Genomic DNA, 23,635 nt, shown 5'->3' with positions numbered 1-23,635 from the left:
ATTTCATCAATTTTAAAATGTTGAAATTGGTTTAGAAGAGTTGACAGAATTACATTTGGGGTCATACCGTGGATTTGAGGTGTTGAGTTAGAAATTTTTGAGTTTCTGGCCATAGGTTTAACTTTGGTCAACATTTGGGGGTCGGATGCTCGAAATTGATTTCCGACCACTCCGCTAGATTCGGAGGGTGATTTTAGGCTTGGGGAGAGTTTCTGTCTATTTTTTGAAAGCTCCGAGGGCGTTTTGGTCTTTTGAGGCATAAAGTTGATTTATTTGAGATTTTTTGATTTTTGAGTTAAGGAGACCTCGAAATCGAATTATAATGGTTCCGTTGAGTCCAGGACGTCGAGTTTAGTAGGGTTGCATATATGATTTGTCTATATGGGGTTTCGAACGAATCTCGAGGGTCATTTAAAGACTTTGAGATTTAAAGAAACATTGTTGATATCTGGTGCCACCACATTGTGTGTTGCGTTCGCAGAATGGGAGGCCGCGATCGCGAAAGGCATTAATCTTGACCTTCGCGTTCTCGGGAGCTCCACCGCGTTTGCAGAAGCCCGATTCATTGGCCATCGCATTCGCGGGAGCCTCACCGCATTTGCGATGACCACTAGCCTTAACCTCCGCATTCGCGGAGTAAGTGGATCACGGTCGCGGAGAGGAAAAATGGCCTGAACAATGTTCTTCTAAAATAGGGAAGGACTCATTTTAACTCCACTTTTGGACTTGGAGCTTGTTAAGGATGAATTTTGGAGAGGATTTTCTCATGGGAATTTCGTGGGTAAGTTATTTTGACTCATTTCTACCATTACCTATTGATTATTTAAGATTATTAGCATGAAATTGAGGTTTTTGAATTGGAGAAATTGGGGTTCAACAACTTGAATTAGTTTTAATATTTTGATGATCGTGAGCTCGTTTTAAGTCCGAATCGACTTCCATTTTCACTAGTAAATCCCAAATATCTTGAGGATGTTGTTCATGTAAAAAAATTGAAATTTTCTTCTCATTTTCGAAATCTGATTTTTCGGGCATTTCTATTCAGTTTTGATCCGATTTTCAAAAGTATGATATGGATATCGTTGGTTTTGTATTTTGATTAAAAACTTGAATTTGCATAGATTGTGGTGATTTGGAATGCATTTGGAAGGAAAAGGCTTAGGTGGATTGATCGATCGCGTATTGGCTAAAGCAATTAAACTCTTAAAACTCTGTGAATCTCATAGAATTTTTGAATATCTCGTTGTATATGTGTTGGGGCGTAATGGGGATGAAGTTACGAGTTCAATTGTCATATGAACTAATCTAATATGAATAGATGGGGCTAATAAAAGACGATGTGTGATATTATTGATTATTGAATATTACATGTTGTAATCTAGATATTTATGTGTATTTGATGAAATACTTGATAGTCTAATTGTGATTGCGGTTTATTTAAATTAATTATTCCTCATTACTTGTGTGAGCATGTTGTTTGCATTGGTTATGAAACACTGTGATGAGAGGTACATGATTGTGAGACCGAGGTCATTTTCGGTTAGAGATATGATATGTCTGAGGTCAATTCCGGTGAGAAATTGATAGGCTGAGGTCATTTTCGGAGCGATTATATTGTCGAGGTCATTTTTGATGGGATTACTTTGTCAAGGTTAGTTCTGGTGAGATTATATGGTCGAGGTCATTTCTGGCGAGGTTGTGGGACCGAGGTTATTTCCGATCGGAGATTATGAGATTGAGGTTATTTTTTATCAGATTTAATTATGCTGAGGTCTTTGCTGGCAATTGCACACATGCATGATAATTGAGTGTGCATATACATAGTCTGCAAATCTGTGTTGATAGTTTGATATTTGTGACTTGTGAGTATTTGTACGATATATCTTGTAATATTGAGCTGTGATCTGAACCTTATTAAACTGTTTAGTATAAACTGTTTGGTTAGGGCTGATTTCTATGCCAATTGTAGTCTGGAGGTTCGGTTGGGTTAGAAAAGGAGTTCGTGAATCCTATTAGATTTACTTAATTTTTCTAGTTAGCTTGCTGGGTACCATATTGTTTGGTACCCACCTTTGTTTCTACACTTGTGTAGGTTCTGAGCCTGGACTTTGACCACCATATCCTTTTGATCATTCGAGGCTTTTGGGAGTTTGAGAGAGGTAGCTATTGCAATCCAGCGAACTCTCGCACTTTCTGTATTTTTATGTTTTACTCTATCTGATAGTTGAAGACATATTGAGACTTGTATTATTTTATTTCTGTATTGTTGTTTTAACGGCTTTTACATATGACAATCAATTTTGGGGGTATTTAAGTTGAAAGACTTCCGCTTTTGTTTATTACTTACTTATTTAGACTGTTTCCGCTTTATTCTTCGTAAATGATGGATTTTAGGCTGACTTGTCCGGTGGAAAAGGACATGTGCCATCACACCCGAATTCGGGTCATGACAACCGACTTACGTGATTAGCGGTGATAATGATTATGGTTGATAGTGATAGTTGATGGTGGGCGTTGATAGTCTATAATGGTGTGTGGTTACCATGAAAATGAATGAAATAGTGATAAAATGCATGTTATATTTTTAGAATCCTTTGAATATATATATCCTAATGATATTAAGACTTTATTATAGATCTTAATCATTTAAATTTATTCAAATTTGTTAAACAATTATTAAATTTTATAAACAAACACACGTAATAAGTAAGATCCAAAATAATTATAATTCTGGTCTAAAAAATAAACAAAGTTAGTGACTAGGAGATAAGGTCTTAGGGTCCTTTCTAGTGCCTTGTTTGATTGATATGTTTACTGCTTGTCTGCTTATACTTAAGGTTTGTCTTTTTCTTCCGCGATTAAGTGCAAATTCAATTTCACTATAAGTCAAGTTGAAGTTGTGATTGATCATACTTTTTTAAATAAATATTTAAAAAATAAATATATTTTTAAAAAATATGAAATGCATTTTAAATGGAATTGATTTATAAAAATAAAATTTAGTTTGAAAAAATAAATTGAAAAAAGTGGAAAATTTTGGGGTATTTGAAAAATTCCAAATATAACTTCATTTTATATTTAAAAAATTTATACCTACATTTCCAAATAAAATCTTTATAATCGAAAAAAGTGAAAAAATTCTTATAAATAGCTTGAACGTCTCTTCCCACACACATATATATAGTAGCAACCTTTGATCCAAATATATCGTTGACCAAGTTTAGCACAACTTAGTGCATGGTCATTGATGATGGACTCTAATTAAATTGGATGATGTTTAAGTGGTACCCCTCCCTTCAATTTTATAATACACAAATAACAATATTATATATTAGTCTCACACTATTTAAAAAAATATTTATACTTACATGAATTCATCTAATTATATATGAATTGAACACAATTCAAAAAAAAAAAGAAGATAATTACTTAAAAGTGTGATTGACCTAAGTATATTATTAAAATAGACCAATATTTTTAAGCTTTACCAAATTTAGAGTTTGTTTGGCTTAGCTTATCTAAAACACTTATAAGCTGCTTTAGATAGGCTAAGCCAAACATGCCCAAATATTTCTTTGGATTTATTTTAAACACAAAATAACTTTTAAGTTGGCTAGCGAAGCACTCAAAAAAACTGAAAACAACTTATAAACTGTTTTTAGCAACTTATAAGTCAATCCAAATGGAGCCTTTAACTTGTTGATATTCTTTTTCCCTTGCACATTCAAAACACACACTCTCTCTCTATTATTATTATTTATAAATTAAAAAAGTCATCATTTATCACCGTTATGTGTGCCCTCTCTCAACAGTGACCCCTCTCTCTCTCTTATATATATATATATAGAGAGAGAGAGAGAGAGACTTTTTTAATTCATAAATAATAATAATTTTCACATGTGATTTTATTATTACAGAAATTTGGTGATAGCTAAGTCGCTAACAATTTCTCTTAGCAAGGTGGGTATTCCAGCGGTGATGGTGGTGATTTAATTGATTTTTTTGTCTTGCTTGTTCGGAGTGAAATGAATGATTACATACATATATATAGTTGAGTGTGGTAGTAAGCCCTACTTTGGAGAAATTTACATATTAAGAGCCCGTTTGAATTAGCTTATAAGTTGATGAAAATAACTTATATGTTGTTTTTAGTTCTTTTGAGTATTTGACTAACCAACTTAAAATCATCTTGTGCTAAAAATAAGCTAAAAAAATAATTAGGTCTGCTTGACCTAGCTTATCTAAAGCAGTTTATAAGTTTAAAAAATAAAATAAGTTGGCTACGCCAATCCCAACTTAATTTTTTGGCTTATAAGCTGCTTTCAGCTTATTAAGTCAAACATGCTCTAAGTCATTGCTTTATATTTGTTATTGACATTTCGTTGAAGCCATAGTAAGTCATTGTTGAAGTTCGAAGCTTTAAAATTGAAAGTCGAATTTTTGCAAATAAATTTCATTTCGTCTGCATATTATTGCAAAAGATCAGTTACATACTTAATACAAATTTTTGGGTGGTTTTGGTGTAGGTTATTAGGTGGTTTTGGATATCTGAAGCTTGGATTCTAGATAGCAGAAAAAAATCGATTTTTGTATAATATTGTATATGAGTATATAAATACCTCTTATAATGTTGTATAATGTTATTCATTGTGTGTATAAAATTGTATATCAAGTGTTTAAACATTATTGTAAAAAATAAAATATGAAAAATTTGTATATTATTGTATATCGAATATATAATGTTATATATCAAATTTTGTTTTGAGCTAAAGATTTGTAATGTAAGTTTTTTACTCTATTTTTACAATGTAAGCTAGGTAATGAAATTACTTGGGTGAGTACGTTTTAATAAATAATTGCTGATTTTAGTAATACTTTTTATTTATTACCCTCTATAGCAATACTATGATAAATTTGCTATATATTAAAAGTGAATTATGCATATAATATAAATGTATTATAAGTGTTTTAAAATATATTATGCTTATTTGGTAAGAAATTGATACAATATATTATAAGTATATTAAAGTGTGTGATAAATGTATTATCCATGAATAAAACTTGTATTATATGTGTTTTATAAATTATTCTCGGTTATATGTATTAAAACTGTATTATAAATGTATTATAAGTGTCCAGTAAAAAAAATATGTTATTGCTATAAATGGTAAACATTTTCTTAATATATCATATCTATTTTCCCTTAAGTAATTGTACATATCTAAAATGTTTCTATTAAAAAAAATGAAGAACTTATATTGTGACTTTCGTTACTTATTCATTTTTTCTTGATTGTGTAGTAATTTTTAAACATAAAAGATCGAATTATAGAGTTAATGCTCATTATTTTTTCCTTTTTATTATTTCTCAATTCCAACCTGTTTTTTTCTCTTCACTATATTATAGGTTTTGCTCAAATATTTTTCATTGCATTTAGTAGAATCGGATTGAGTAGATCCGATCTTGAGTTGGTCAAGGTTGGAATCGAATCTTTAGTCAGAGTCAGGGCTCAAATCTTAAGTCTCAAGTCTAGTCTTGAATCAAGTTTGGGGTCTGAGACATATTTGGATCTCAAGTTAGGATTGGGTCTCGTATCCCGAGTTTCGAGTCGATCTCGAATATCAGGATCAACTTGAGTCTCCTATCAATGTCAAGTCTTGGATCTCAAGATGATATCGAGTCATGGGTCCTCAATTTTGGGTCTGCAGTTAGAGTTAGACTCGGATATCGGGTATGACTCAGGTCTTGTGTTAGGGTCAAGTCTTGAGTCGAAGTTGGGTCTAGATGTGGAGTTTTGAATTGAGGTCGGGTTTAAATTCTCGGGTCCCTAATCGGGATCGGATCTTGATACTTTGGTCGAGGTCGAGTCAAGGATCAGGTCTTAAATTCTTGGGTCTGGGTTGAGATCGGCCTTTAAATCGAGGTTGGGTTTAAGGTCTCGGGTCTCGAGTTGGTCTTGGGTCTTGGGCTTTCAATCTTGGGACTTTGGTCAAGGGTCGCAAGTTAGGGTCAGGTCGAGGATCTTGGATCTCGAGCCAAATCTTAGGGCTCGAGTTGTTGTCGGGTGTCTTATCTTGGGTCCTGTATCTCTGATCTTGTGTCGAGTCTCGAGTCTCTTGTTTTTTGACTTTTCTTTCGACGAAATTGTTCTCTTTTTCATTTATGAATTGCATTAGTATGTCAATATCGTTTAGATTAAGTGGGTCAAATTTGACGGGTCATGATCCAACTCGATTTTTAGCTAAATTTAGGTCAGAATAAATTTAGGCGGGTAATGACCCAACTCGATTTTTAATTCAGCCCAATACCTCTAGTTATTTCCATGATATGGGCCTAATTTTATTTATTGTTAATCACTTCCGTATATATTTTGTAAGATATCTACTGTTATACATGATAAAAAGAAAAGAAAACTGATCTGGGCCAAATTAGCCTCTATGGATTGATCTGTTTCCCTGAAGCCCAATTCTACCAAACCCTAACCCTTATAAACCAATCCCTCATCCTCTCTCCATCTTCATACTTCCTGCTCACATACTCTCTCTAAACCCTAGCCGTAAACCTAATCCCTGAAACTAACAACCATGGCGGAGAGAGGCGGAGACCGAGGTGGCTTTGGCCGTGGCTTCGGAGGACGAGGTGGAAGAGGAGACCGCGGTGGTCGGGGGCGTGGCGGCCGTCGTCCACGTCGCGAAACAGAGGAGGAGAAATGGGTTCCGGTCACAAAGCTAGGAAGGCTCGTGAAAGATGGAAAAATCCGCTCACTTGAGCAAATCTACCTTCACTCACTCCCAATCAAGGAGTTTCAAATCATAGATACCCTCATCGGACCATCTCTCAAGGACGAGGTTATGAAAATCATGCCGGTTCAGAAGCAGACCCGTGCCGGTCAGAGAACCAGGTTCAAGGCGTTTGTTGTCGTCGGTGACGGAAATGGTCACGTTGGGTTGGGTGTCAAGTGCTCGAAGGAAGTCGCCACTGCTATTCGTGGAGCAATTATATTGGCTAAGCTATCAGTGATTCCAGTGAGGAGAGGTTACTGGGGTAACAAGATTGGGAAGCCACACACTGTGCCTTGCAAGGTTACAGGGAAATGTGGGTCTGTTACTGTGAGGATGGTACCTGCTCCTCGTGGTGCTGGTATTGTGGCTGCTCGTGTCCCCAAGAAGGTCCTTCAGTTTGCTGGTATTGAAGATGTCTTCACATCTTCTCGTGGATCCACTAAAACCCTTGGCAACTTCGTTAAGGTTTGATCTTTATTTAGATCTTGCAACTATCTTTATGATTGTGTGTTAATTTTGTTACATGTATGTTCTAATCTGTTATATGTTTGTATGTTAGTATATCTACTGATACTATAACATAAGAATTGCTCCCCAATTGTTTATTCAACATTGTAATTGAACCATAATATCATTGGACTGTGCATTTTGTTAAGAATAAATTTCAACACTGTGTATCAGAGTTTGTGGAGATGATTAAAATGTAAAGTATGTACACTGAGGAGTCTGCAACGTTGAAATGCTTTGTAAATAGCCATGAACTTTTGTAGTTTACTTTTACAATAAAAAAATTGACCTTTTCGGTATGCTTATATATCGATATTATAAAAGAAACCATTGTTCATCTTGATGTTTGAACCAAATTAAACTGTCTGAATTGATGGTCAATATGTGAACTTAAAATATACAATTATTTAAGTTGGTCCTTTAAGAGTACAGAAATAGCATCCATTGTTAAGTTTTAGTTGCAAAAGTTTGGATGTATTGACAGTAACAGTTGATTTGGATGTGTTATGAGTAACAGTTAATTTGGGATTGAATGTGTGCAACCAAGTTCTTATCAGTTCCTGCAATGCTTGTGTTTTTTTCTTTCTAGGTTGGTTACATTCAATTCATATTCATGAATGTGGATGAGTTTCAATATGTGATAAGCCAATTGTTTTTAGGAAATTTGAAAAGAAAGCTAACATGACTCTAGTTAGACTTTTGTTTAGAAGAAGAGACTGTAGTTTAACTGAAGATTCTGCTGTAAACATCTATTGTTTTTATCCAAATCGGGGATTATGGGTTTTATAGCATAAACTTTCATCTCTTGTTCTATATTTGCTCATCTGCAATAATTTATAGCATAAACTTTCATCTCTTACTCTATATGCAGGCTACCTTTGATTGTTTAATGAAGACTTATGGGTTCCTGACCCCAGACTTCTGGAAAGAGACTCGCTTCTCCAAATCTCCATTCCAAGAGTACTTTGATATCTTGGCCAAACCTGCCAATAAGGTTATTGTCTACACCACTGAGGAGGCAGTGCCTGAGAGAGTTGATGCTTGAGTCATTAGATGTTATGTGCTTGGTTGATTTGTTCTTGTAGTTTCCTCATTATGAAATATTAGTTTTCTAAATTTTGACTTCTGTTCTTGAGGGATATTTTCTGCAGACATGCAAAAGATAATGTTTCCTTTTTTGTTCTTTTCTTTTCATCGATATATATGAAGTTTCTGCCTGCTTAACTGATCTCATCTTTTGCTGGAATTGTTTTCTTATCAGCTGCAAGGTACTTGCCTATTTTCTACCTTCATTTAATTAGCCTTTGATGGAAAACAGAGAAGTTATTTCTCGTTGAAATTAGCTTCTGTCATCTCATTGAAATTACACTTCCATCTGCCTTTGGAACTTGAATATTTGAGTGTTTGAAAGTTGCATTTGGAAATACATTTTATTTGGAAAAGGTTCAAAGTTTGTTAGTGAATTAGTTTTTGAATTCTGACCCTATTTCATGGCTAAATAGATATTTGCAATTTACTTCCAAAATCTATAGTCAAACTCCAGCTTCATTTTTGCAAGGCTATAGTTTCACCTTTCTTGTTCATTGGTAGTAATGTTTGTTTAGTTCAACTGATGTTAAATAAGTTTTTTTGTAAGTGTTTTTGTTCACTTGCCCCTGGTTACCTTTGATTTGTTTACGAATTTTGACTTATGTATCTCTTTTATTTTTCAGACATGATAGTATGTTTCATTATACAAGAAAAATGATTGTTTTTTTTTGGGTTAAAAGGAAACCATCCCATATAAATAACCTAGTAGCTATTGCATAGTTGGGATTGTAACCAACCATTATTACACAGTGATGGCAAAACTTGTAGGAGCAGAACTAGTAGTAGCAATAGTTCTTCTATTTACAAGGTCAAAATGCATATAAAGATGTGGTTTATTAAACAGAAGGGCATCCAGGGTAGCATTATTGACCGGGGACGAGCCCCCACTTTCATAGATCCTTGGTTTGACCTCCCGTAGTGGTCCTGCTTTTAAGAAAGCGGAGCGGGGCCAATTTCTAGTACTTGCTCAGTGTGCCCCCCTTTCTTCGAGTGCCCTGCCCGGTTCTTTCTAAGTCTTCTTCTTGCATAGAAGAACGCAACTGTTGCAAAAACCGGGATTTTAGTAGTAGGTGGCATCCCCCCTTAGTTTTGAGTAGGCGGAAGCATTCTGTTTTGGTTCTCTTATGCTGGAATTGTGTTACAGCTTAGTTGTCGGGAAAAATGTCTGGTACAGATGCTGGAGTATCTTGGGATAGCTATAATTTGAACTGCGTTGCCAATAACTCCATCCCTAACTTAGCCAGTTTGTCCGCCAAAGTAGTGCTCCCTATATCATCATCGTTAAGCCAAAAAAACGTGATTTAAGTTTCTAAAATTCTTCCTCTTGAGGAAGAAGGTGATTAAACTCTTTGGTTAGATTAATCTCGAGAAAAAAACTAGTAGAATAATTTGGGGATTACTGAATCCTTGAAGTCTAGACAGAATATGTTTCTTTCAGTTGAAAATGTTCCCAATAATTAGTTTATTCCATTAGACTATATTTTTAGTGGTCTAATTACTATTTATCAACCCTACAATTTTTGATAATATGAGAAGGGGTCGATAATTACTATTCCTTCTGTTCTATTTCATGTGTCACTATTTGACTCGACATACCTCAAGTGGCCTGTGAGATGAGTTTCAAGTATAGACACTAGAACGTTATGATAATTATTTAGAACGGATCTAAAGTTATGACCAAACACAGGGGAGTGAGTGCCCCTACAATTTCATAGAATGAAATTCATCAATGGTGACAAAAGGTTTAAACTATACCCTAAACCCATATCCTCCTCCTGCTCTTCTGAGAGTGTAGGATTCAACACTGACATACTTTCTCACAAAGGGGTATGTTACAACGCAGCAAACTGGGCAAAGCTAATGAGGAATGTCAAATTCATTAGAAAAGTTATGGATTAACTCAGAACTCCACCACTCAGTTTTCACAAATTTTGACTTTACTATAATTCTTAAAAATTTATTCATGACCCTTTAAAGTTTCAGTGTCTCATTATTTGACACTGAAGTAATTTTTGAAAGTCCATGTTCATTCTCTACCGTAGCCACACAAAGGTCTTCATAGAAATGGTATGAAACATTGTAATTATCCTGAATTACATTCGACCTGATTTTCATTCACTTAAAAATATTTTGATAAATCAAATATGAGCATGGTCATTCTCACTTTATGCACGCCAAAAATATTTCATTTTCCATCACAAAGAAAATAGAGGCAAATTTCGAGAGTGATCAAAATTTGTTGTAACTTTGCCTTCTTGAATTACATATGGCATGATTTCTTGTACGTACAACAACAAATTCATTTTCGAGTAGAATCACTTATCCAACTACATATACCCTAAATTTATATGGTCCAACTTTTTGTGAAACTTGAGATTTTTTTTTAAAAAAAATTCAAGCTTTTATATGGCCCATTATCCTTCCACACAAGTGGAAGCTATTTTATTTTTTCGATATCACTGATTAGGGGCGTACAAAATCGATTAAATTGCAATCGAGTCAAAATCGAAAATAAAACCTGACTAGAAATTTGATTTAACTTGATTTGGTATTAAAAAAATTCGAATATACTTGGGTCAATTTGGTTTAAACAAAAATAAGTTAACCCGAGAACAAACCTACATTATATATATAATTTTTAAAATTTACTTTATTCATAAAAGTATTTACTTTGATATAATTTCTAAATATTTATTAATACTTTTTCATAGTTTTTATCTTTTAATATATTATTTCAAGTTTGAGACTCAAAATTTTGAATGGTCCAATAAAAATTATAGTCCATAGATATTAGTGAGTCTTCAAATCAGTACTAACGCTAAAAAAAACCAATGAAGATATTGGTAATTTTTGATGATGGCAAAAGAAGAGCTTGTACATTATATGCAAAAATATTATCAATCGTGATTTTCGATTGATCTAAATTTATCTTATCACTGGTAGAACTTATTGAAAGTTCTTCATTCACTTGAGTCTCGGGTTCACTGATTTCTTTAGGAATATCATGATTACTCAAATCTTGACCTTCTTCAGGAGGTTCTTTTGTAGTATCATCTTTATAATTTCTCACGCTTCTCTTTATATGATTTTTATCCTTTGAACCCAATGGTCTATCACGCTTCAGGCGTATTTGGGATTGAAAAGCTATGATACTAGTAGATGGTCCTTTTGGGACATCAATCCGGATAGGCACATTCACTACGGGGATATGTGACTTAGTTATCCGTTTCAAATCAGTAAATGCATTTGGCATTTGATTTACTATTTTCTGTAAGTGGATGGTCTTTCGGACCTTCTGCTCACATGTGCGGGTACATGGATCAAAATGCGATAGTGATGAAACTTTCCATACAATTTCTCTTTCGAGTTCCTTTTTCTCTCCCCCTAATTGCGAGAAAGTTGTTTCATCAAACCAACAATCTGCAAATCGAGCAGTAAATAAATCTCTTGTCAACGGTTCAAAGTAGCGAATTAGGGAGGGTGAGTCAAACCCAACATATATGCCAACCTTCATTGAGGGCCCATTTTTGTATGTTGTGGTGGTGCTACATGCACATATACCGTACAACCAAAAATTCGTCGATGGGTTCTATTTGGCTCATGACCAAATACTAATTGTGACGGAGAGTATTTATTATAATTTGTCAGTTTGAGACGTACAAGTGCTGCTGCATTTAAGATAGCATGACACAGTAATCGACAGTTTTGTTTTCATTAGTAGAGGTCTTGCGATTAATTGTAGGCACTTAATAAATGACTGTACAAGGCCATTTTGAGTATGAACATGAGCAATAGGATGTTCAATTTTTATTCCAATTGATAAACAATAATCATAAAAAGCTTGGGATGTAAATTTTCCAGCATTATCAAGGCGAATAGCCTTAATTGGCTAATCTGGGAATTGCGCCCTTAATCCTATTATTTGTGCCAACAACTTCGCAAACGCCACGTTGAGAGATGATAAGAGGCACACATGAGGCCATCTTGATGATGCATCTATTAAGACCATAAAATATTTAAACAATTCACTAGATGGATGAATATATCCACATATATCCCCATATATACGCTCTAAAAAGCCAGGAGATTCGATGCCAACCTTCAGGGTTGTTGGTCTGGCAATTAATTTGCCTTGATAACAAGCAGCACATGAAAATTCATCATTCGTAAGAATCTTCAAGTTCTTTAACGGATGTCCAATTGAATTTCAAGAATTCGTCTCATCATTATTGATTCAGGATGACCTATTCGATCATGCCATAGCAAAAATGTATTTAAATCAGTAAACTTCTGGTTTACGATCAAATGTGCTTCAATTGCACTAATTTTTGCATAATATAGACAGACGACAAAGTTGGTAATTTTTTCAAAATATATTTCTGTCTTGAGACACTCTTGGTATGACAAAGTATTCAATATTCATTTCATTTTGTGTCTCAACATGATATCTATTTTTGCAGATATCTTTAAAACTTAACAAGTTTCTTGGGGATTTAGAAGAGAATAGTGCATCTTTCACAACAATTTTTTTTCCTTTAGGCAGAAATATAGTAGCTCTTCCAGAGCCTTCAATCATTTTTGAATTACCAGAAATTGTAGTAATATTTGCTTTTCTTCTAAGCAAGTAGGAAAAAAATTTCTCGTCTTTAAAAATGGCATGAGTCTTTCCACTATCAATTACATAAATATCCTCGTGATTAATTATTGATTTAAATAAAATTTGAGGCATATCCATTTTTTTCTTCAAAAAAAAGTAAAGTAAATATTATAATTAAAACATGACTCATTATACAAATTTTATTTATTTAAATGAATTAGAAAAATATAAACATAGGATTTAGTACAGATAAATAAAAAGAAAATTATCTAAATATTATCGTGGTTATCAATATTCGTATTTTCTTCTGGGAAATTGAAGAAATCAGTCACATCCAGATGCATAGGCTTACTATTATCTTTAGAGATAAGGTTTGTCTTTGGAATATTTTTTGTCCTCTTCAAGAATGCCTAATATAGCTGAACCAGACGTTTTGATGACTGACAGATCCATGACCAATGCCCCATACCTCCACATCTATGACATATACTTTCTAAGTTTTTCTTTGGTATAACTTCTGGCTTTTCATTTTTCTTTTTATGTTGCTGATCATTTTTCAGTGCCAGCCGAGCATCATGATTATAGTTTCTTCTTCGACCACGACCACGACTAGGGCCATGACCTTTTTTTCGTTGGTTATAGTTTGTCTGATTCACTTCAGGGAATGACAAAAAATTAATGGGCCGACTATCATGATTTTTCATTAATAGTTCGTTGTGGCGTTCAGTAATAAGAATGTAAGAAAGTAATTCAAAATATTTTTTGCGATATTGCTGCTGTAGGAGCATATTCGCGGGTGGAAATGTGGAGTACGTTTTTTCAAGTTTGTTTTGCTCAGTGATTTCTTCTCCGCATAAATTTAACTGAGCTATAATTCTAAACAATGCAGAATTATATTCAGTTATATTTTAAAAATCCATTAATCTCAAATTGAGTCAATCATGACGTGCCTGTGGAAGGATGACCAACTTCAGGTGGTCATATCTTTCTTTTTAGATTATTCCACAATTTAAGGGAGTCTTTTAATGTGAGGTACTGTAATTTTAACCCTCGTTAAGATGGTGACGGAGAAATATCATGCCTTTGGCACGGTCTTGACTAGATGCCATATTGTCATCTTTGATGGTGTCTGTTAGATCCATCGATTCTAGGTGTATTTCGACATCTAGTGCCCATGATGAGTAGTCTTTTTCAGATATATCAAGAACAACAAATTCAAGTTTAGAGATATTAGACATTTTAAGAAAATAAAATTCTCACCATTTTCTTATCTTTTTAAAATAGCTCGAAGTGATTGAAGCTTGTACTGATAACGTGTTATAAAATAAACTAACTTAACAAATTAATAAGAAATAATAAGAGAAAGAGAGAATGGAGAGAAATTTTATATCCGTATTTTTATTTACACAAGATACATAACTATTTATAGCTAAGTATATTATAAGATAGGAGAAAAAGCAAAATGCAATTTACTATTAATGAGACTCATTAGAAAGTGGAACATCCCCTTAATATGAAGATAAGGGAGAAAGCGTAACACCAAGCATTATTATTCAACGAAACCAATCTAGTACTATTATTCTACTTACAATAATTCTTTTTTTATTCACCATAACAAATCATTACATAATTACTACACGAATTAAATTATACAGACGTAATATACGTGAGATGACCTACTTCAAGGGGTGTTGTTTGACGAACAAATTATATCGTAATTCTAAGAATAAGATTATAATATGAGTTAAATAATAACAAAATTATTTAATGAATATGCATTTTCTTTTGTGAATTTCTAGAATAAACCGCAGGTGCTATAATCTTTGTCACAATCTATCTTTTTTGGATGAATACTTCGTGCACAGTGGGTAAAATCCTCCTTCTGTAATAGCCTACAAACTATATATGAATATTAACTGCACTAGGCAAATCCATGTGACAAACTTGACTCAGAAGACATTGAGACATTTCGAAGGAGCATGAATGAAATAGATACTTGAACTAAGATATATAAGATGAGTATGATTTCACGAGTTTTTGGCCAAAATCATCCTTAAACTATATTCTAAGTTTATATTACATTCTTAAAATATTATTCTTAGCAGAAAACATCCTCCAAATATTTAAAATTTAACAATTTTCATCTTTCTGCTAGAATTTCTCAGAAAATTAACAGATCCTACAAAAATCAAGCCACCCATTTGTATTTATTATTCTAAAATACGCCAAAAATATTATCGTGAACTTTTTGGGCAATTGAGTTTAGCATTATGCAAAATCTTTTAATTCACAGTTTTTTTTATTTATTTTTCATGTGATTTAATATTAAAAAAATTACCAGTTGAAATATGTTTCTTTTCAACTGAATTTACTTAATCGATGTTTGTAGAAGACTTCCATTTCTAATAATGGAGAATGAAACTCAAATGCGAGACATAATCAGAATTTTGATTAAAAACTCGAATGCGAGACATAAATAAAATTTTGATTACCTTAATATCAGATTGCACCAAAAAATTATTGATCTAACTATAATTTGGCTTTAAAAAAGGTGAAGATAATTAAGCTCTAGCTTTTTTCCATTGGTAAAAGAGAAGAAGAAAAGGTCATGTATCATTACACCTTTCTAACATTTTTTGTTTCAGCAAGCAATAGTATCCACGATTTTTAATATTCTTTTTTTTCAGAAGCTTTTTATAGGTTGTAACAAATTATGCAAAAAAACGTTTTGTTCACATGAATTGCACATGTTTTTGTAGGATCCCTTAATTTTTTGATTATATCTAACTGAAGGTTGAAAATTGTTAACTTTTAAATATTTGAAAGATGTTTTCTGTCAAAAAATATACTTTAAGGATGTAATTTAAGTTTGGGGTATAATTTAAATATGTTTTTGGCCAAAAATTCATGATTTCACACTAGACAAGTTGGGATACATTCTTATTTTCAATTTTAAACTTGGGTTTTTAAATGGACTTTAGTATAAATTTATACCTCAAAATATTTTCATTTAATCTCATTTCACCAAATAAATGTCACATTTGATTTGTCAAAAAGCTTCTTAGTTTGATGAGATCCATTTATAGTTTGAATCTCTAAACTGTCCATCAAGAATTCAGCCTTCTAATGCAACTTGCATGGGTATAAACGCAGCTTCCGTCCTGAACCATATCATCAATGGCGAACCCACCACCCCCCGCAGCTCCAAAGGGCCACCATCTTCAGAAGCTAAAGCCTTAACCACCACAATCATCAACCATCTTCGTTTGGGTCGACTTGGAAAAGCTGTCTCTGTTTTATTCTCAGCTCCAATACCTTTCCCTTTTGCTCTCTATGCTCATCTCTTCAGAATCTGTGCATCAAAGAAGGCCATTGTTGAAGTCCGTAAAGTCGAGTCGCATTTGGTTAGTTTTGCTCCAACCCCACCTGTATTCTTGCTCAATCGAGCAATTGAAGCTTACGGGAAATGTGGGTGTTTGGTAGATGCAAGAGAGCTGTTTGATGAAATGCCTCAAAGAGATGGTGGGTCTTGGAATGCTATGGTTACTGCTTATTCACAAAATGGGTATGCTGGGAAGGCATTAGGATTTTTTTCTGATATGCATAAGTCTGGGGTTTTTGCTGCTGAGGTCACTTTTGCGGGCGTTCTTGCTTCTTGTGCCTCTACCTTGGCGCTTTGGCTTTCTAGACAGGTGCATGCCCTCGTTCTGAAATATGGTTTTGGTGGTAACGTGATTTTAGGGAGTTCGATTGTGGATGTGTATGGGAAGTGTAGTAGAATGGGTGATGCACGGAGAATGTTTGATGAAATTGAGAGACCAAATGCTGTTACTTGGAATGTGATTGTTAGAAGGTATCTTGAGATGGGTAATGGAAAAGAGTCTGTCTTTATGTTTTTCAAAATGATTAGTCTAAATACGAGGCCGCTGACATTTACAGTCTCAAATGCTCTAGTTGCTTGTTCTAGTTTTAGAGGATTTCGTGAAGGAATTCAAATTCATGGATTAATTATCAAGATTAATTACGAAGAGGCTGAGGTTGTTTCGTGCTCTCTAATTGATGTGTATGCCAAATGTGGGGATTTAGTGTGTGCTCGGACAATTTTTGACCTGCTATCCCCTAAAAATTTGATTCATTGGACTTCTATGGTGTCAGGATATGCCATGAGTGGGAAAACCAGGCAAGCAAGGGAGCTTTTTGATAGGATGCCTGATCGCAGTATAGTTTCGTGGAATGCAATGCTAACAGGATATGCACATTATTCACAATGGGATGAAGCAATGGAGTTAATCCTTTTAATGTGCAATAATACGAGGGACACTGATCGTGTGGCTATAAGTTTGATCCTGAATGTTTGTGCAGGTCTTTCAGATCTTGAATTGGGGAAGCAGGTTCATGGATACATGTATAGGCATGGTTTCTACTCCGACTTGTGTGTTGCCAATGCACTTCTTGATATGTATGGGAAATGTGGGAACTTGAGAAAGGCTAGAGCTTGGTTTTACAGTATGAGTCATTTCAGAGATATGGTTTCTTGGAATGCTTTGTTGAGTAGCTATGCTCGTCATAGGATGAGTGAAGAAGCTTTAGCAATTTTCTGGGAAATGCTAGGAGAGGCGACGCCTAGTAAATTCACTTTTGCTACTCTCTTGGCGGTTTGTGCAAATATTTTTGCTCGTGAACAAGGTAAACAAATCCATGGGTTTATGATTAGAAATGGTTATGATTTGGACATCGTGATCATAGGAGCTTTGCTTGATATGTATTCCAAATGTCGTTGTCTTGACTATGCACTGAATGTTTTCATTGGGACTCCTGTGAAAGATGTTGCTCTCTGGAATTCTCTGATGCTGGGATGTTATTATAACAAACAAAGTGAAGCAATATTGAAATTGTTTGAGTTGATGGAGGAGGATGGAGTGAAGCCAGATAGTACTACCTTTCAAGCTGCACTGCTTGCATGTATTTCTCAGGGTTGTGTGAAATTGGGTGAACAATATTTCAATTCACTGAGTCGTGATTATTTTATTATACCACAATTGGAGCATTACGAATCCATGATAAAGCTATATGGTCTGCATGGATTCTTTGATGAGCTTGAAGATTTTGTTACGAAGATGCCATTTCAACCCACAGCCCCTATGTTAACAAGCGTTTTTGACTCTTCCAAAGAATACAATAACACGAGGTTAGGAAAATGGGCTGTCAGACATCTTAATCTTCTGAAGGACTGAAATTTTCTATTTTGTTTTGCTTCAAAGACACGGACAAGGCCTAACTTGTAACAAGGTTGGCCAAAGCAATTGTCAATAGAACATGTAGACACAAGTCCGCTTGTGCACATTGGAACTTTTTCGGTGTGCCAAATTGCTGAATATTGCTCTGAGACTAAATATTTTACTGGAGCCAAATACTACAGAGAAGCAGATCTCCAGAAAGTGCTTGAACTTATGCTTACATGCATAATTCGAGAACAACAATATTTTTGAACTGCAATGCGTAGAAGTTTCTATTTGGGTGGCCGCTACATAACTCCTTGAGTCCTTGTGTTATAAAAGATGATCATTTGTGGTGCCTTTGACATTTTCAACAATGAAATGGCTGCGTGCAGTCGGTCTCTAACAGATAAATAGGGAGCAGATCTTCCTTTTCCTGGTATGCATGCTACAACACTCATTTCGTCTTGCCCATTTGTGTATTGCATGTCCAAAAAATTAATGAAGAAAAATTGGATGTTTTAAAGACTTCCTTCTGGGATCTGGCATTTGCCTATGAATTGTGTAGCATGGGATGCTTTCCTAGTAACACACTTGAAGTATGGAACTCCTCTTATATTATTATTCAGTATAATAATAGAAGGGATGGGTAGAAGTATTAGTATTTTGATTTAGGTGTATACATGTCCTCCCCTTGCATTATACAATTTAAAACTTTCATCTTCTGTTTTTGTTCTCTCGTGTATTCACATTTTTTTCCATTTTGGTTCTTCTTAAAGCCTCTTTCTTTAAAGCTTCAGGGTAATTTGGTGGAAGAAAATGTGTTTGCTTCTTTTTGATGCATATGATGTTGTACCTATGACATTTAATACATGCTTATTTATGAAATCACTTCTTTTTTTCAATAAAACTAATTTTATTTTCTCGGGTTCCCCTGTGCTCGGCTACTGGTTTCACCTTTACCTGAAAGGTTTTACTGAAATGTTTAGAATAGATGGTTCTTGAATCCAACACACACTTTCACATGCATTATCCTGCTTGTGGCTTGAAATGCACATCTTGTAATGTGCTCTTCATTTCACAATTCAGGGGTCATGGGTTGACCTTTTCTGGTCAAGATGATATTTCAAAGGAATCCCTTGAGTTCTAGGACTGCTCAATCACAAATGGGTAGGTTGGGTCAAACTCTGTCGTGTTAAGTCAGTAAATGGATCATGACTCAGTCTATCCAAATTTTGCTTGGATCAAGATGACTGAGGTCAAGTTTCACCATGTAATAGGTCATAGCACTAAAACACTAATTAACAACTTAAAATGTCCTACATTAGTAGTACTATTACAAGTGGAAACATAAATTCTGCATAAATCGACAGAAAGAGGGATTACAATTGTATGTTTTTCCATTGCATGTCCATTTCTCATAAAAGATTTATTTTACCTTATGAAATTCATTTCAGTGTGCAAGAATTTTACAACAATGATGTTTGAGAAAGGATCTTAAGTATTACTAGACACCATCTTGATGCCACATTACTGAAATACTTGATTTACTTTAAAAATTGCATTCGTACTCCTTTTCTTAATCTCAGAGCTAAAGCAGGTAATCCGTTTTGAAGTCTAGGGGAGTAACATAGATATCTTATAGTTATGTCCACAACACCCACGAAAAGAAAGTTATTGTTTTCAGCAGCTATGTTTTGCTAAATACTTACTATTAGTTTTATTTTTTCTCTTTTTTAGACAGGCTGGTATATTGACCTGGATATACATGGATATCTTTCTAAGAACAATTTGTCAAGAGAATTTAGAAAATCTGATTGGGATATTTACATCAAAGTTTAAGGAGCACTGTATCATAAGCTTGTACCTACTCAGTAAGTCTGTGGTCACATGGCTGATGAAAATCAAGCTGTCTTACTAGCTTAATCTTCTTTCCTCACCTGCAATAGGTATCTGTTCGGCCAGAAGCTGATCGTAACCAGTGAAGAAAGGAAATCTATTTAATCAAACAACAGATTGAGGTCAATCTCCTGCAGAAGGTGGATCTAATATTCTGACAAGGTTGCTTCGGAGAAACACCGCACATCAGGCTTTTCATTAGAGCATGGTAGAACTAGTCTAACACAATCATGGGCGAAGAAATTGGTTCTTAATTAAGATGTGATATAAGTTGTGTGTGGGAAAGAGCCTTTGTATGTGGATTGCACTCCAGTTGCTACCATTGACCCAGCTAACATGACTACTCAAGATAGATGGGTGAAAATATGATACTGGATTGGGATAGGCTGATTTGAGGATTTTCTTAGTTTATTTGACCAGAGGACAACATACGAGCTCATTGTAGTCCTGCAAGCAGTGGAACAAGGCTGGGTGATCGGACTAAGTCTAGTTCTAGGTCGTTTCAGAAGGTAAAAAATAGCAAATGCAAGGGCATCCTGGAACTACAAATATGCTATGGGGGAAGGGAAGATCTTAAAATTTTGTTTTGTCAAGTTAAAAGTGATTTTTCACTACAAGTTTGTTTCATTTATCTTTCTCGGGAGAAAGAAATAGTCGAATTTTTAAGGCTGTATAATACCTTCTTGGAGAGTTAAAACCTTTTTTCTGTTGATACTTTTGCTCATTATTAGTGTTGGATTGGAAAAAAACCATTTTATTGCTCTTTTTGAGATTAGAGGTAATAATGTTGGAGTGGTAAAGGGTGGGCTTTGTTTGGTGATTGTGAGTAACAGTACAAAATGAAAATTATATCTACAATGTTGGAAGAAAGTCCTATGAAGAAAGAGTTGAAAAAACTACTTAGCAAAGAGTTGCATGTTTTGAAGACTAATCCTTTTATAATGAAACATTGTACTTGGCTATTTCAAAGTTTAGGACAGCCAAAATAGAAACAAGAACAAAAGACAGAGAAATGAAAGAAATAAATATTAAAGTTTGTTATTATACATATCTTTCTCATTGACGAGATTATTAGCTATTGTGGCAAAAATTGATGAATAAAATCATCATTAAGAATTTCATTTTTGGACCACAAAATGACATTTTACATCATATCAAATGAGAGCAGGATATATATATATATATATATTGTTCAAACCACAAGCAACTTCTTCTGAATGGATCACACTCCTTGGCCCTTGCTATTATAATTTCATTACGATGGCTTTTATTCTACTATCACATTGCCATTTCAGCTATAGTAATCATGTTCATTTGAGTTAAGGTTACATTGTTTCCAGTGGACAATGGGTAGTTGGCTTTGCAGGAGAAGTAATGTGCTCAACAGCAGCAGAAATTGAAACATGGGCTCTACTAAGAAGCCTTCAATTAGCATTTATGAGAAATGTCCGCTAGCTACACATTAACATTGATGCAAAGGATTTTCTTAGTCAACTAAGCTACAATCTCTCTAACTGTTCTTCTATATTTGCGAATGCAAGTACCTCTTGGACCAGTTGCTTAATCCATTAGTAAATCATGTGTACAGAGAGAAAAAACTTAGTTGTTGATCAACTAGCACGTTTTGGTGCAAAACTGACAGGTCTGAGCATTCGAATTTTTGAGCAGCCTCCTCTTTTTATTAAAGATCTTATGAAGGTAGATCAAGAGGGTGCTTTACAAAAAAAAGCTTTAAATCCAGCTACAATGTCAAGTCATGGAGCATCATCACCTTCTTTTTGTAATCTTTGAAGAGACCTTGTCGAACAAGTTTTGATAATAAGACAAAATCTATTTTTGGTAAAAGTATACTTATGGTAATAGTCTATAAAAGGTAGTATTCAAGTCAAACAAGGACAATTAAAATTGAGTCAGTGTTCAACTATGTAAGGTTTGTATCTTTCCTATCAAGAGAAGGACAACATATTACACCTATAAAAACATGAGGTCGAGGGCAAGTTTCACCTACCTGTTGCACACATAGAGAAGCAGTTATTCTCAAGCAATAGGAGAACTCAAGGAAGTGGATCGAGAAGTTTAGGTCTAGGCTGTTTTTCAATACAGTTTTTCTGTTGTGTTGAGTTAGTGTATGTGAATTTTGTGAGGCTTGTAAGAAGAAGTGAGTTTGGATTCTTGAGAGAGTTTTAGAGTTTAGAAACAATTTTGGTGAATTGTTTAAGACTAGGTACTAGAGTTAGTTCCTTTAATTATTAAACTTGAAGAGTTTAGTAGATTTGGGGTCGTGATTTTTACTCCTGGAGTTAGGGGGTTTTGCATGTTAAATTATGTGTTTGAAAGCTTGATAATCTAACAAAATGAAGCTAAAAGCCTGGTTTCTAGAATAAATTGTAGGCATTAACTTTCTTCAATGGTATCAGAGTGGGTTTTCTCATTAAAGGTTAACACCTGAAAAGGGGTTCAATGGCTGCTCCTCTAATTGCGGAGAAAGGATCTTCTCAGACAAGATCACCTTTGTTTAATGGTAAGTATTACGACTGGTGGACAAATAGAATGATGGATCATCTGATAGGTGAAAGTGTTGACTTGTGGAATGTCATTCTAGACGGCCCTACTATTCCCATAAAGGCATCTGCAGATGGAAAGGATCAAGTACTTAAAGACAGAACAGAATGGGATGATGTTGACAAAATAGTTATTCAAAACAATGCCAAGGCTAGAAAAATTTTAATATATGGTATTGAACCTGATGAGTACAACATGATCTCCTCCTATCAGGATGTCAAGCAAATATGAGACACTCTTCAAACAGCTTTTGAAAGAACATTAGTTGTGAAAAAGACCAAAATTGATAACCTCAACAGGTAGTATGAACTTTTTAGAATGAAGGAAGGACAAACCATTCAAGATATGCACATAAAATTTACTGCAATACTCAACGAGATTTATTCCCTGAAAGAGCATATTCCCACTAAAAAGGTTGTCAGAAAACTCCTGAGTGTTATACCTGAATTATGAGAAAGCAAGGTGAAAATAATCACTAAAGCTAGAGACCTAGACTCCCTGACTATGGATGAACTCATTGGAAACTTGAAAACCTATGAACTAAAGAAAAATCAAGAAAAGAACATCGGAACTAAAAGAAAGGACTAGAGCTTATCTCTCAAAGACACTAAGATCATTTACTATATAAGGAAGAGAATATGGCCCTGGTTACTAGGAAGTTTCAAAGGATGTTCAAAAAAGGTCAATTTTTTTTTAGAGAAATCCTTCCAAAACCTTAGATAGTTACAGTTTAAGTATGTTACAAGTGTGGCAGCCCTGATCACTTTATCAAATTTTATCCATTATGGGCTATAGAACACAAGAGAGTTGCTATAGAGAAACTTGGATACCAAAATAAAGAGCTTACTCTTTCATCATATAGGAAGATGACTTCACATGAAGTTGATATTGCTGTTCAAAAGGCTCTAGCTGCTATGGGAAAACACAGTTATGGGTCAGATGATGAGGATCCTTAGAATCAATCACTACTTGCCATGGTTGAA

General features: G+C 34.4%; 2 protein-coding genes across 5 annotated transcripts; both read left to right on the top strand.

Annotated features, from left to right (window-relative positions):
• The first annotated feature begins 6,465 nt into the window (after window positions 1–6,465).
• On the top strand, window positions 6,466–8,517 carry LOC129904113 (40S ribosomal protein S2-3-like). The gene is made up of 2 exons (XM_055979643.1): window positions 6,466–7,247; window positions 8,161–8,517. The coding sequence occupies exons 1-2, from the start codon at window positions 6,585–6,587 to the stop codon at window positions 8,332–8,334; spliced, it is 837 nt and encodes a 278-aa protein (XP_055835618.1). The 5' UTR covers window positions 6,466–6,584; the 3' UTR covers window positions 8,335–8,517.
• A 7,491-nt stretch (window positions 8,518–16,008) lies between these two features.
• Window positions 16,009–20,880, top strand: LOC129904431 (pentatricopeptide repeat-containing protein At3g26540). Of its 4 annotated transcripts, XM_055980000.1 has the most exons (3): window positions 16,009–18,630; window positions 19,932–20,065; window positions 20,141–20,880. In XM_055980000.1, exon 1 carries the CDS (start codon window positions 16,113–16,115, stop codon window positions 18,207–18,209), a length of 2,097 nt encoding a protein of 698 aa, XP_055835975.1. In that variant the 5' UTR covers window positions 16,009–16,112; the 3' UTR covers window positions 18,210–18,630; window positions 19,932–20,065; window positions 20,141–20,880. The 4 variants fall into 4 exon arrangements, with proteins under 4 accessions (XP_055835975.1, XP_055835977.1, XP_055835976.1 ...); XM_055980002.1 differs by lacking the exon at window positions 19,932–20,065; XM_055980001.1 differs by having other exon boundaries at window positions 19,936–20,880.
• Window positions 20,881–23,635: the final 2,755 nt, after the last annotated feature.

Source organism: Solanum dulcamara, chromosome 9 (assembly GCF_947179165.1).
Source record: "Solanum dulcamara chromosome 9, daSolDulc1.2, whole genome shotgun sequence".
Classification (NCBI taxonomy): Eukaryota; Viridiplantae; Streptophyta; class Magnoliopsida; order Solanales; family Solanaceae; genus Solanum; species Solanum dulcamara.
This window is presented reverse-complemented; position numbering and strand designations above follow the sequence as displayed.

Excerpts from the sequence above, each read along its gene's own strand:
- LOC129904431 (XM_055980002.1), top strand. The coding sequence starts at position 16,113 with ATGGGTATAAACGCAGCTTCCGTCCTGAACCATATCATCAATGGCGAA.
- LOC129904113 (XM_055979643.1), top strand. The coding sequence starts at position 6,585 with ATGGCGGAGAGAGGCGGAGACCGAGGTGGCTTTGGCCGTGGCTTCGGA. Across the intron at positions 7,248-8,160 it reads CCCTTGGCAACTTCGTTAAG|GCTACCTTTGATTGTTTAAT; the intron begins GTTTGATCTTTA and ends CTCTATATGCAG.